Source organism: Echinops telfairi, unplaced genomic scaffold (genome assembly GCF_000313985.2).
Source record: "Echinops telfairi isolate 266 unplaced genomic scaffold, ASM31398v2 ScPeMD7_11;HRSCAF=52, whole genome shotgun sequence".
NCBI classification, from domain to species: Eukaryota; Metazoa; Chordata; class Mammalia; order Afrosoricida; family Tenrecidae; genus Echinops; species Echinops telfairi.
In genome coordinates, this window is record NW_022103908.1 from 25,480,136 (window position 1) to 25,495,487 (window position 15,352).

Here is a 15,352-nt window from a genome sequence, read left to right on the forward strand (position 1 = left end):
CCCCCAGTAAGTAGATCATCCTTCTAGCAAAATAATGAGTTTACCCAGCCCTCCAGAACCACCTGGTTTCCGTGATTTTTGGCTTGTAATTTTACAGATAATAATTATCAATCCTTGGTGATGTAGTGGTTACGAGTTGGGCTGCTAACTGCAAGGGCAGCAGTTCAAAACTACCCGTCATTCAGGGTGAGAAAGACGAGGCTTTCTACCCCATTAAAGATTTACCTTCTCAGAAACCCCCAGGGTGCAGGTCTTCCTGGTAGGAGTGGGAAATGACTTGATGGCAGTGAGCTTTTGTTTTGTTTTGTGTTACTCTCGTCACAATTCATCCACCCATCCACTTTGTCAAGCACATTTGTACATATGTTGCCATCATCATTTTCAAAACATTTTCTTTCCACTTTGAGCCCTTGGTTGATGCTCCTTTTTTTTTTTAATTAATCCAACTAACACAACAGAATGTTGGACTTGCAAAATATAGCTCTTTAGTTAATTAAATAAATTGATCTGCTATTTTAGAATAGTAAATACAAAATTTGGAGTACTGAATGACTTAATTTTTAGTAATATTTATGCTGTAACTTTGGGAAAGTTACAGAAACCAGTAACCACTGAGCACTTTAAGTCATGGCTTCATGTATCTCTATGGCTTTCCAGCAGTAGAAGTTAGAACGAGCTCACCTAAATGTTGCTTAACAAAGGATGCTGGGAATGGGTATTGCAAGTTGAGCATTGGAAGGGTAGAAGTAAGTGGGTAGTGGGCAAGAATGATTTTTGTGCAGAAGTCCTCTTTTCTGCTGCCGGAAGTTTTGTTCCAATCATCTAGCTCAGCGGTTCTCAACCTGTGGGCCGCGACCCCTTTGGGGCTCAAACGACCCTTTCACAGGGGACTCCCAATTCATAACAGTAGCAAAATTACGGTTATGAAGTAGCAACAAAAATAATTTTATGGTTTGAGGGTCACTACAACATGAGGAACTGTATGAAAGGGTCGTGGCATTAGGAAGGCTGAGGACCACTTATCTAGATAGTCATTTTACAAATGGGGGCTAACCAAAAGTAAGTGACTTCCTAAGGCTTTCGTGGTCAAGATTTTTAGAAACAACCATGTATTTATTTTTATTTGCTACTTCTCGAAACCCAATGAGTTACTTTTTAAAGCTGTTTACTTTTTAAAGTTGTAAACAGCTCCTTTTTTGTTCTTGTTGATTTAAAACTCATTATATCCTTTAAGAAATACTTATACCTGGGCCCCACACCACTAGACTGATTACTTTTGAAAGCTTATGTGTGGATCTTAATTAGGGGGATTGTTAACAAAAGCTATCTCGGTTTTCTTTTAATATGTAATCTCAATCACTTTCTTCTCTTCTGCCATATTTATCTATCACAGAGGGTAAAACCCCTAGTCGGTGTTCCATAGCCAACAGATCACAATAAACAAACACAACCAAAAATTAACCACACCTGAAAATAATCATCATAATAACGAAAAAGAAACACTTCCTTCACTGATGGATGAGTGCTGAAAATGGTTTTTCTTTCATGCCAAACTGAACAGTATTTTGAAAAGAGCTTTTAAAAAGTTAATGGATTTCAGGCAAAAAATGCAACAAATAAGTTGACAGTCAATGTCCCAAGTTATTTTGCAAGGTCCTCCCTGCACAGGTCAAATCTCAGTGCTTTTGAAAGCACGAGGCAGAGCACCTCTGCTATCTCAGAATGTTTCTGTTTTGTTCTACACCGTCACATCGGCTAGTACTGGGCATCTCTTTGTGAAAACGTGGTCCTTGTATAACACCTATTCCTTTACACTATCATTATTTTAAAGAAAGATTTCTGCCAGACAAATCCATTGTTCCAGCTGCATTCATTATATATTTCTGAACCAGTTTTATTCTGCATGCGATTGGAAAATTATACTAGTATATTTTGGCATCCTTTGAAAGAATTTTTTTTCTTGCCAATGCCCCAAACTTGCAAATGCCATTCTTATTATCTATCCAGCCAATTAAATCACTGAACTACTGATTTACAAAGCAATAGAAAACTTTAGAATTCTTAAATCCCTTTGACTCATCCATTAACATATTTAATCTATGACTTTTTTTCCTATAGAAATATATAATCAGTTTTACTGAGTAGTCGTTAGATAACGTCTATCCATGTCATTTTATTTCAACATAAGTATTTAAAAATCAGAAACTTTCCCTTCCTAGCACCATAAAACATGAGCGAGGACACCAGGTGTATTTTGTTTGCCTCTGTCAGTCCTAACAAGCACCGCTGCTCTGGGTCCTTCCCTCGCCCTCAGAGCCCTTTTCCACACCATTCTCCCAGCAGCACCTACCCCTTGGAGGTCATGCCCAAAGGGAAGCATATGTTTGCCATTGTAATCATCTGGTTTAATCCAATCTTCTGTTTTTATAAATGAAAAATCTACAATTAGACAAGATACCCCACTCTTGACACTTAAGGTCCTTACAGTTGACCATTCCTTCATCCAGAGCCGAATGGTTTCTGCATTTTTCTGATCAGAGGCAAAAAATACAGCTGTATTATTGGCATACCTTTTCAGTGTTAATTGTGCACTTTTGTTTTCTGGAGGATGATATGACGGTGTTGCCTAGGTAGCTTTGAACCATCGTTCCACAGTGGATGAGTTCAGAATGAAGCTTTCTCCACCACAACCTTAACAAACTGAAAAATAGCACCTGTGCTATATATCACATGAGGGTAGTTGTTACCACCTTTCAAGTTTACCAAAAGCTTTTGTTATTTTTCTGCCTAATTAAAAAAAAAGTTACGGCTAATTTAAAGTTTATTTGATTCATTTCCATTAAGGATTTAAACATTTTCATTTTCTTAGCTTTGACTCCAGTTTTCTGTTTTTTTAAATTACTCATTCCCTTTACAATTATGATTAAAAACTCATTGAGCTGAAAAACAAAGAAAACGCTGTAGCTCAATAGCTTTGGTGCTTGCGGTTTGTATCATGGAGTTTCTGAAACCATACCAAAGCAAGAATATTTTTGTAGCTCTTGGCATATATTAAGAAAATGTTTTCCTAGAGGATTTAACTGATTGGCCTATGCCATTAGCAGTGTATCAAAATACGAATTGCACTGTAGCCCTGCCAGGATTATGCGGCCCTGGTTCATAGTCTTTGTTTCAGGGAGGGTGCATCCATACAACATTATTAAATAGACTGTATATTTTTAATAAGTATTATCTTTGATAACCGTGTATTTTTATATACTTGATAATCAGAGAGCATATCATCTTTATATTCATATATGTATTGTAATAGTATTGCTTCGAATGTGAGTTATTTATCTTATTCTTTTCCTATTTGTTGTAATTGTAATGTTTTCTAATCTCAAGATACTAAATAAGTTGATAAATAGGCCATTTTGGAAAGAGCAGTGAGGTATTTCAAATAATTTTGTGGCAGTATAAATTAACAGAACATTGAGTAATATAGTAGATATTGTAACAAACGGATTTTTTAATGCAAAACAGTATTCATATAGCAGTTGCTATGCTCATTAAAATCCTAGTGAAATATGTTAGAAATACAATATCGCATATGTCTATGGGGATACAGTAGAAATTAGCCTGTTGCAATGACAAAAGCCAAAGTTGTTTAAAGCATCTTCTTGCTTTACGTTTCACCTCTTTTCTTATTAATGGTTAATGGGCATAGCAAAGGTGATACTCTGTTCTGTAAAGGCAGTCGATTTCACCTGTCACTTTGTACTTGCACACTGATTCGTTCAGCTGCCAGAATCCTATGACAGTCTCAGTCACTGGGGACACAGGCATCCACATTCACGTGGGTATTTTTGCCTTCATCATAGAAGTCATTTTATATGCTTGTATGTATACTTCACTTTCCAAAAGATTCAAGTTGGGACTTGATGTGAGTTAATAAACTTGAGTAAGTCTTTAAAGCTTAAACTTTCAGTTTTCCTCAAATCATATTGGTATAATATTTTATCAGCTTAATCTTAATTATAAATACAGTAAGACTGAGTGATAGATTCCAGATGGCAGTTTATATATTTTATAAGTAAAGCAATAGAATATAATGCTTGCAGAACTAGAAATTCTCTCGGGAGAGAGATGGTGTCGGTTTTCGGAGGCTAGCCACAGTGCAATCAGCAGATTATTAGGGCTTTAGTATTTCGAACTGCATTACTGCTCTTTAGTTTTACTACCATATTTATTCACAGTTCCTGAGAATTCTGTTTCACTTGGGGAATAAATAATAAGCCAGACTAAATAAAGACTTATAAATAAATTATATTGTATGTTGTTAAGAGCTTTAGAGTCACAAGAATTGGAGTTCCATTTCTGTTTTACCCATTAAGTAGTTATGTGCTCTTGGGTAAGCCCTGTTGTCTGTGTAAATATATTTACTTTTATTAAGAACAGCTATAGTAATCATTCTTCCCTCATAGGGATCTTGCATGTTTTGATCACTGCAGCAGGAGCGCTACCTGGTCCTGCGCTATCCTCACAGTTGCGATGTTAGAGCCCTTGTGACAGCCACTGTGCCAATCCGTTTGCTCAGAGCCTGCCTCTTTTTCGCTGCTCCTGTACTCTAACAAGTCTTTTTCCAGAGACCGGCCCCTCCTGATAGCGTGTCCAAAGAAAACGAAATGAAGTCTCTCCATCCTCACCTCTAAGGAACATTCTGGCTTTACTTCTTCCTGAGCATCCATGCATATGCATATTTAGTTCTTCTGGCCGTCCATAGTACTTTCAGTGTTCTTCAACAGCACCGGAGTTCTTCTGCAGTGTTCTATGAGTCACTGAAAGCATGGCTTTATAGAGGTCTTGAGCTACCGATTTACCAGTGCAATATGCCCTTCCATTTCTCAACCTGCCTCATAGCCAAAGCCAAACAAATGAAAACTGCTGCTGTCCCTGTCAGCATGAATGTGAAGTACAAGGTGGGGGTTTCTAAGATCTTCACGAGGCCAGCCACCACAAGATTTTCAGGATTGTGTCATATGTTTGGTGTGCACCAAAAATATATAGATTCTAGCAACTTGATGGAGGGAAGAGCTACTTATTTTCAATATTACTAAGCTGTATGTTTTCATTATTCAGAGAATGAGCACTTAGAATTCTTTGAGGTCTAAAAATCACCAACAAGTTCAGTTGTTGTGGTGGTTATCATTGTTATTATTAATAATTTCCTCGGAATATTCTTTAGGAGCCATTCCGATTCCCCACCACCCCCCACTCCAAAGCCTTGCATCATAGAAACAAAGGAGTTCTCCAGACTGACAACTAGGCCATGATTTATTACAGGATCTGCTTTTAACATTATTTTGTCTGGAATGAACGAAGTGGTTGGAGAAACTCCATCCATCTTTTTGTTTATTTGACATCTACGCCACATTAAATGTACCTTAAGGAAAGAATACTTGACCGAAAAATTCTATTTAACAATGGTGATTGCTCATCAGCAAGATAACTCTCTTGACAATAATATAAAAGGAATCATGTTGAGCCAAGCTTCTTAAAAGTTAGATAAAATATATTTCTTAATCTGAACAAAAATGTAAACCAAATGCTTTAGCTTCATTTTCTGTCCAAGAGTTAACATTACAAAGTATGCTTAACTTGTTCTATCTATACAACAGAATTAGCCATGTCTGCCATGCCTTTCTTCCCCTAGCTCAGTCACTTATAACGATATGCTGCCATTGTAGAAATAAAGTACATCCTTCTTATTATTAATGTTCTCCGAAAAGATTAAATGCAAACTGAGCAAATAGGTAAAGTTTTTTTTTTTAATATAAAATACAAATTACCATGTTTTCATGCTTTTGGAAGCCTTGATTTAAAAAGGAAAAAGAAAGATGCTGTGGGAGAGTGAAAATAGGCAAGTGTGGAGTAACTGCGGGAAGAAGAAAACTTCTGGCAGTACTGCGCAATATCGCCTAAATATGTTAGGAAACACAGCAAGCGTCTTCCCCGGAATTTAGAGCTGCCGAGTTCATTGTCATGAGGCACCATTCATTCCTGACCAGTAAAAGGTCACCACTGACTGGGCTGCTTATTTGACCCTTTTGTCATTTGTTAGATCAAGTTTCAAATTTATTTCTTTGAGCCTGTGAGTGGCATTTCCGTGTCGTGATCATTCAATGCAGATTTGGCAGCATTGGAGAAGTGTGCTTCCTTATCCTATTCAGTGAGTGCAATTTTTATTATTAGCCTATTAATATGCTGCTTGTTAATCAGCTGATACTTTTGAAAATCCAGCCCACGATAACAACCTCCTCCATAAATTAGTGCTTAGTTTAATGAATGTCTCTGAATAATTTGAGTCTGTGTTTGAACTGCTTACTTAATATTTATTAAACTGATAGATACTGTAAGCTACATTATGCTCCGGAGTTCTGAGTTTGAATTTTTATTGCCTATGAATACAGGTCAAGAATGATCCAATAGATTCTTCTTATATTACATACATTTTCTTGATGCATTAATATTTACGTTAATCCTTCCTCCCCCTTTTTAAAAGTCCCCTCTGCATGTGTGAAGAGTCTGCAGAGGCAGTGGGTTAAGTCCACACCCCCCAGCCCCAAGGAGTAGCTCTGTTCTGTCCCATAAGGCCCTTGTGAGTCAGAATCCACTAATGGGAAGTGGGCTCGATGTTGGTTTCAGTCTGTTTGCTTCTTATTCTCCTTCCCTCCCCTCATGTGTTTGCCTCACTGACTTTTTAATTACATCAAAAATATTACTAGAAAACCCTTTCCTGGTTTCACCAGATATCGAGCTTGAAGGTGGTTATCTGAGTCAGCATTTCACGAGGGTAACTGATGTCTATTCACAAAAGAGGAGCATTGTTAGGAAAGGGGTGTGTTGCTGATGCTTGGGGACCCAGAATCCAGAGAAAGGGCAATGGTCCCACACAAACAAATGTGGAAAAATAATAAGAGCTTCACTTGCTGTTGGACTGTTATATATAAGAAGACAACTTTTATCCTGAGTTTTGTCTGTCTAAGAGAAAACTGTTGTGTTAGTGAAAGTGCCTTTTGTTTTTGGTTGGTTTGGGTGGCTCATTCTAAGATGGCAGTATTTTGTTCATACTAAGATAGGACACAGCTACGGAGTTTGTAAGGTGACTTTTCCAAGTATGATTTAACTCACGGTTCATTTTTGTTAGAAGTGTGAGGTTCCACAATCCTAAGCATGCACACAAAAATAAGTTCTGAACTGAGAGGAGAACTAGATTTCCTCATTTTCCTTCGAGTTTGCCTTTGTGTATTTTCAGTTAGATGTCTTAGGTGCAGCATCTCTCAACCAGGTGTCATCAGTCAGTCCTCGCCGGTGTGTTTCAGTCAAGCTGTGCTCCATAGGGATTTCAATGACGAGTCTCTGAAGGAGATAATTCTGAGAACTTGACCCTCCATCTCGTTGGCAAAACAGCAAAGCTTGCTAAATGTTTTCATCAACTCGGGTTGATTTTTATTAACTCTTTGGGTCCATTATAATAAATACTTAACTGTTTGTAGAATAGGAAGTGAACTCATAGATAATTTTCTCTGGCGAGTTCTACTTTCTTATTTTATAAATGTAAAAACGAAGGCCCAGTAACTTGCCCAAGACTAGTTCCGGGAAGGTTTTTGCCCTCCCAGTATAGCTAGACATTTGAGTGGGAGTTACAGTAGCTAGTGGTCAACATGTTTGAGGCATCCCTCAGCTAGATGTTGTGAAACTGTGTTCCTTATAAATAAAGCACCAAGCAATGGACAGAATAATTATATTCAGTCAGTTTTGAAATTGTCAAGAGTCATTCTTCAGAAGACCAGGGCAGCATTGGGACCTAGTGCCTGAGTAAATCGTGTGAGGTTGGATGAGTGGGAGGATAGCTGAATGTTTCCCCGGGATGTGGAGGGTTTTGCATCAGTTAGTAGACATATGGTAAAAATCTGTGATAACACATAATCCCTCACATTCTATCTCGATGAATATTAACTATTACTCAATATATTTCTGATGGTGATGTAATTTCTAGAGAAGTAGAATTTGAAAAATTTTACATATGGCAAAATCAATATAGTATCCTATTTTTAAGTAAGAAATTGTTGGGAAGGAAGTAAGAAACTAGGGCTTTTGTTGAGTAGGTGTGCCAAGAATTTCCAGCTCTAAATTAAATTCTGGTATGAAACTTTTTTTGTTTTTTTCCCCAATAAATGTATCTCTTCTGAACACTTACTCACTTGTAGGGAATGCTACCAGCTATCATAGGTGCTCTACATCCATCCCCTTCACATCCTTTCTTTTCACTGAGACACGAAAACCAAATTATGTGTAGCCATCACTTTAGATTTCAGCTTAGTCAGCTAATGCCTTACACATTGATAGTTCTATATCGTGCAGTTTAAACAGGGAACATATCATATATCCTACTCTTTTGTGTACAAAACACAGAATAGCGCAGTACATAAGCATAGGTGGACTGCTTCTTAGGCTTTCATTATCTCTAGTCTTTATAAAATGTGATACCCAGGCCTTTCTTCCTCAGCAGCACTCGCTCACTCACTGCCATTGAGATTGCGTTGATGTCAAGTCAGAGAGACCTTGCAGGACAAGGCAGAACTGCCCCTATGGGTTTCTTAGACTGTCTTTTTTTTTTAATTAAATCATTTTATTAGGGGCTTGTACAACTCTTAGCACAATTCACACATATATCCATTGTGTCAAGCACTTTTGTACATTTGTTTCCCTCATCATTCTCAAAACATTTGCTTTCTACTTGAGCCCTTGGTATCAACTCCTCATTTTCCCATCCCTCCCTGCTCCCCGCCTCCCCCATGAACCCTTGATAATTTATAAATTATTATTATTTTGTCTTAGACTAAATCTTTATGGGAGTAGAGGGCCCTATCTTTCTGCCTCAGAGCAGCTGGTGGTATTGAACTGCTGACCTTCGATTGGCAGCCCCAAGCATAACCACTCTAGAACTAGGCCTCCTTCAGCACACTGGGTGGTTTAAACCACCAACCTTTAGGTTAGTAGTTGAGATAAATTGGGTGTGTCCTCCAAGGATCTTTTGCAAGAGGTGGGTAGGGCGTGGAGGAGTTGTAATGGGGCAGTAATGCCAAAAAGGTTGAGAAGCATTGTTTTGTTCTACTAATACCCTGAGGTTATGAATCTACTTATCTGTCCTAAGGGTATTTCTACCCTTAGGAGGCATCCCTCAGCTAGATGTTGTGAATCTGTGTTCCTTATAAATAAAGTACCAAGCAATGGACAGAATATTTATATTCAGTCATAATGAACTTTCAAACTCAATTTGTCCAAAGAAGTGGTTATCTTTTTTGCTTATCCTACTCAACTCTGCTTCTCAAAAATTTTTGCTTGTGCCATCACAATCAATGCCCTTAGCAGAGCTTCTAGACTCACTCTGTTGTCTTGCTTCATTTCCAGGCACAACCTCAATTCAGGCCATCTCTCCTGTCCCTCTTTGCCACAGCTTCTTAAATTACTCTTCCCTTTTCTATAATATATATTACCCTTGCTCTAATATTTTACCCACACTTTGAATGAGGAGCCCTTCTGAAATGTGTATCTGATTCTTTCTTGTACAGCTTATAACTGCCAGCACTTTTAGAATCAGAGCTTATTTCCATTGCATGACATGCCCTTCCTTTTAATCACTGATCTTTCCCTGCCTCTCCATGTTTTCTACTAGCACTATTCATGTGCCCTTCATGCTAGAGCATGTACGCTCCCCAGATGTGCCACATGCTTCCTCATCTTTCTTTCTCAAATGCTATTATTCCATCTGCTCATGATATTGCCATTTTCAGTTTTCTGCTTCCTTATCACCATATAGCCCTCTTTTCCAAGATTCAATTTAGATATCATATTCTTCTAGATGTGGTCTATGATTTAAAAAAATTATATTTCGATATATGTAATATATATATTTTAACTATATCTTATATGTATTTTAACCTATATGTATTTTTAATTATATTTAGCTATATTTGTTCCACTGAAGGATTCCTTTGGGCTCAATAGTGAAGGGCTTGACACCTAACCAAAAGGTTGGCCATTCAAAGCCAACCCGGCCTCTTGTGGGAGATAAGACTTAGCATTCTGCTGCCGTAAAGATGACAGCTTACTGCGTTGTAGGGCAGTTCGCCGTTCCTTGAGGTCACCATTAGTTGGAATTGACTTGATGACACACAATATTTGTCATGCCAGACTAAATGTTTATATTCTTTTCTGGCTCCCTCACTAATCAGCTTCTTGGGAAAACGTTCTGTCTTCTTTGTTGTCATTTGTTAACAATTACAGTACTTGGCAGGCATTCAACAAATATGTGCTAACTAAATACATAAGTGAATGTCCAGGGTGTTTTACGTACTTCTTTTGTGTAGCCTTTCAGGGTATCCCACTTTCCTAGTCATTTCATCATAAATATGTATTGTCATCTATTATTACCTACTAGACTGATCACAATTGTGATCCTAATTTCTTTTAGAAGAATTAATACCAGAGTAGAGTTGGAGATTAAAGATGTCTGAAATGTCCAACTCTTCCAAGATGCTATTCTGCTACATCCCCACCCCTAGTTCCATGAGTATAGTTCCTCATATCCCTGGGTTCTGCACCTCTGCAAAGTCCCACAGAAATTCATGAAACTTGGAGTAAATGTCTCATGTGTGGGAGGTGCTGTTCAGTCCCCAATCTAAGGTCAGGCAGAGAGAGCCTGAAGTAGCCAGGGTCCAGAGCCAGAAGCCCCAAATGCCCCAAAGTCATAGCAGGTCTTCTTGCTTCAACAAAGTTCAGACAGGAAATAGAGGCATGGTTTTCAAGGCAAGGTCATACGAGTTGGAAATATACTGTGGTACCAGTATATATGCCCCATCCTAGGAAAACAAAGGATAGTGTCTTTTGTTACATCCTCTATTATCATAGAGTCAAAGATGCCCCCAAGGATACAGAGGGTATAGTTGCGTTCTACCATCTACTAATGTCATATCTTCAAAAATGAACAAACTCACTGCCACTGAATCCCTACCTACTCATAGTGAACCTAAAGAACAGGGTGAATTTCTCCTCAGAGTGTCGACACTGTAACTGTTTATGGGAGTAGGAAACCCACCTGTCTCCCATGGAGCGACTGGTAGTTTCAAATTGCTTACCCTTGCAGATCACAGCCCCATGTGTAAACACTATACCACCAGGGCTGCAATGTCAGATCTTAATCCCACCCTAATCCTGCCCATTACTGTAGTAGAGAATGCCCTCCAAAGTGTGCCCTATGGACTACAACCAGAGGTGTATCCAAAACTAGACTCATTGCCAACCAGTCGAGTCAGACTCAGGGTGACCTTATAAGATAGATTAGAAATGCTACTATGCATTTTTGAGACTGTAGTTCTTTACAGGAGTAGAAAGCCTCATCTTCGCTTGTAGAGTGGCTGACTGGTGCTTGCAAACCACCCACCTTGTGGTTAGTAGCACAACCTGTAACCATTATGCCACCGGGGCCCCTATAGAGGCTCATAGAATCTAAAATTATATAAGGAATCTAAAATTTTATAAGGAACTATGACTAGAAGGACCATGTTAATTGGCTATAACAAAGTTATTTCTTCTTTATAACAAATATTAATGCTTTTGATCAATCAATTATAAGTAACATTGCAGCTTTTCTAGTATGAGGGTAAGTCAAAATGTCAAGCTTTTGTTCTTCAACACATCCTCCATCTAGGTTCAGATCTTCCTAACCCTGCCCTGAAAAAGTTTCATTCTTCGATGTATGTATACCATGTCAAAAAGGAACCTACGGAACTCAAGTCATGTTTCCTCTAAATTCGTCTTTTTGAGATTGGAGAATAACAGGAATCCGAAGGGGTAAGATTCGGATGGAGTAAGGTTTTCCAACAAAATTTTCCTTGGACAGCCCTGGCTACTCTTAAAGAATGGGCAGGTGCATTGTGATGGGGAAAAAATTCGTACACGCAAATCTATTCCTCACCAATGCATTTTCAGTTATCTGAAAGGATTTCTTCCTAGTAATCCCCTGTGATCATTCCAGCTCCTTTGAGAAAATCAATCAAGGTTATATGTTGGAAATCCTAAAAAGCTGTTGCCATAGTCTTCCTAGCTGACGTCTGTCCTGGGTTCATCCTTAAGTCTTCCTGACCTCCCATAGAATGCTGAATCCATCCGAAAACTATTGTTTTGTGTTAAAAGCTTTTTGGTACCCTTCACCCCACCACCCACACACTCTGCCACTGGAGTCATTGTTGACTCACAGCGACCCCCTCTGGGTTTCTGAGACTGTAACTGTGTACAGGAGTAGAAAGCCCAGGCTTTCTCCCTTGGAGCTGCTGTTGTTTTCAAACTACCGACCATCTGGATAACAGCCCAATGTAACCACTACACCACCAGGGCTCCAATTAGTCCTGGGTATCCCTTTTTTTATTTTTAGAATTTCTTAGGTAGAAACTTGAGGCATCCCAGAAACTTTGGCCATTGGTCAGCCTTCATACTTTAAAATAACCTCTCCTCTTCGCTCAGTCTTCAAGGCCAAGCAACAGATAGTTTTGTAAGGTGTTAGCATAGTCAACAATTCTCTATCAAAAAGGAAATATTTACCCAAGGGCAAGGTTCAAAAGGGTTAAGGAAGGATGAGGTATGGAATAAGTGATGCTAAATTGTGAAAACTGTAATCAATGACATGACATAAATGTGTATGAAATATTGAAGGGAAAACTGATGTGCTCTGTAAACTTCTGCCCAATTCACAATAAAATGTTTTTCTTTTTAAAATAATACCTTTATTTATATGAAAGTGCCCTAATACGACTGAGATAGGTGAATCACTGAGAGAACTTGTGTGCAGACATCTCACTGATGACAGGTGTGCTTTCACAGGGTGTTCCCGTGAACACATGTACGTATGCACAGGGGCCCTCGTAGTACCGTCATTCTATGTGTTGTGCTGCTGTATTATTCTGGGTACATTAGAGAAACAAATCCACAGAAACTCATGTATAAGAGAGAGTTTTATACAAAAGGTAAGTGCACATCAAGAAAACATCCCAATGCTGCCCAAGCCCACAAGTCCAACATTAACCCATATGTCCAACACCAATCCACAAAGTCCTCCTCCATCTCACAAAACACAAGTCAGTGAACGTGTAAGCACCTCAGCGCTGGCAGGGGTCTCCACATGGCTGCTCCAGCATCCAGGGATGCATCAGGGTAGGTCCATGTGGCTTCTCCTCTGGTATGTTTTGCAGGAAGTGACCCTTGCCAGTTGAAGCAGGGAATTGGCTAAGGCAGCTGCACCCTGGTCTGACCATCACAAGCGAGAGATCTGAGAACTAGAAAGGGAAGGCTCACCAAGCCATTTATGTCTCCGCCCTTTAATTAACCCCACATGTGTTTATTGGCCAGGTTGGCACAATGATCTTTAACTATCTCAGCTGCTAACCTCAGGAGAAAGACTAGGCTTTCTACTCCCATCAAGCATCAGCCTCGGACATCACAGTGGGGTTCTACCCTGTCCTATAGGGTCACTATAAGTCAGAATTGACCCAATGGCAGTGGGTGGGCATTTAAATATTCATTTTTCAAAATGGAATAGACAACATTAAAGCTCATGTTTTAGCTACAAAATATAATGTAAGCTTTATGTGAAAAGGCCAATTATCAAAATATTGTTGGAAGTTTACTTTTTTTCCCCCCCTTCTATCTCTCTGCCTTTCTATTTAGCTAAAGGACACCAAATCGGCAGATCAGAAAACCACACTACTTCATTTTCTGGTGGAAATCTGTGAGGAAAAGTACCCGGATATCCTGAATTTTGTGGAGGATTTGGAGCACTTAGACAAAGCGAGTAAAGGTTTGTGACTTTACAGACAACATTTAATTGACCTGGGTCTTTAACCTGTACCTAAAGATAGAAAGTAATGACTTTTACTGTATAGACTTCCAACTTTGTCACAGCACTTTTTATACAAATTATCTAATACAGAGAGGTTTGTGGTATAATTATTTTAAGAGTCGTTATTATTGGAGCTGTGTGTTTAATATGTTTGGTTATATGAGGCATTATCTTCAAAACCATACTGTTTTTTCATTTTAAACCTTCCAATCTGCCATTTCGACCCACTCTGCTGTTCACATCTCCTCCCAGTGCAGACATTCTCCAGACTCCATGCTATCTGCAAAGCACTGGGTGACCGAGCGACTATTAGATATCTGGGCCCCATTTTGCTTGAATTCCAAACCTAACCTTCACAGTTAAAGCATTCTTTCTCTGCCTCCTCAAAAAACAAAGAAACTCCAGGTCCGCTGGATGATATTGATTTAGTGAGCCTGTGAGACAGAGTAGCACTGGCCCTTTCCATTCCCGAGACTGTAGTGCTCTACAAAAGCAGCCTGCCACATCTGTCACCCACTGAGCAGCTGGTGGCTTGGAACTGCTGACCTTGCAGTTAGCAGTCCCCTCACCTCTGCTTAATACCCATGCTTCTCACCTGCTTCCTGCCACTATCACCTCAAATCAGGAGTAGAGGGTCTTAGAAAACAAAAGGAGTTTAAATGCAATTTTGTGACCATTTGCAGAATTCCATTTTCCTATGTCTTTTCAATTAGCCAATTATATGAATGCATTTTAGAAGTAGCTATTTGAAAGTAAGGAGTGTCCGTAAAGTATTGCCTTTTCAAATTTGTCAACTTAAGGAGGGTCTTTTTTCCTCTCCATATTATAATGAATGTGCCCCCTTAAATAAAAAAAAAATCACTTTTATTGTTCTAGGTTTCTTTACATTGTTTTGTTTTCTGCAAAATGTGATCTGTAATGTCTGCAAAGCGGTGTATGATTGGATGAGTTGCTTTTGCAGCTTTGTTTTGCGATGTATGTTTCTTTGACCTGTGTATAGCATGCAGCTTGGTGGAAAAGTTGGAAACATTTTGCCTAAAATTTTAAGATCAAATATGACCATATTTAATAAATTTAATGTTCTCATGATACTAAATCATCTACTTTGACCTTGATTGCCTCAAAAATCCTCTTCCATGTAGAAGAAAATTACGGATATGTAATTGTAGGTGCTTTCGTGCAATTTAAGAAGGAAAAACAATCCAAATTATTTCTTTGTACAATTTTTATCTGTTTGGTTTATTAACTCAGAAGCTGACTTTCCTAAAGCCAATTCTGAAATTTTGGAACATTTGATCAAGCAGTTGATTACTAATTGAAAGTAGTTGTTCTTGATGGACCTGAAGCTTATTACTAAGTAACAAAATATAGTGGAAGAGCAAAAGTGTGCGGAGTGCCTCGATATGCACACCCAAC

The 15,352-nt window shown here is 38.7% G+C and overlaps 1 protein-coding gene across 1 annotated transcript in view; it reads left to right on the forward strand.

Moving 5' to 3' along the window:
* The window catches only part of DIAPH3 (diaphanous related formin 3), a 528,414-nt gene that overhangs the window by 286,184 nt on the left and 226,878 nt on the right, over nt 1-15,352 (forward strand). Inside the window, exon 20 of the mRNA XM_004707907.2 lies at nt 13,765-13,894. Within this exon, the coding sequence (XP_004707964.1) occupies nt 13,765-13,894 (130 nt within the window). The remainder of the gene's footprint in view (nt 1-13,764; nt 13,895-15,352) is intronic.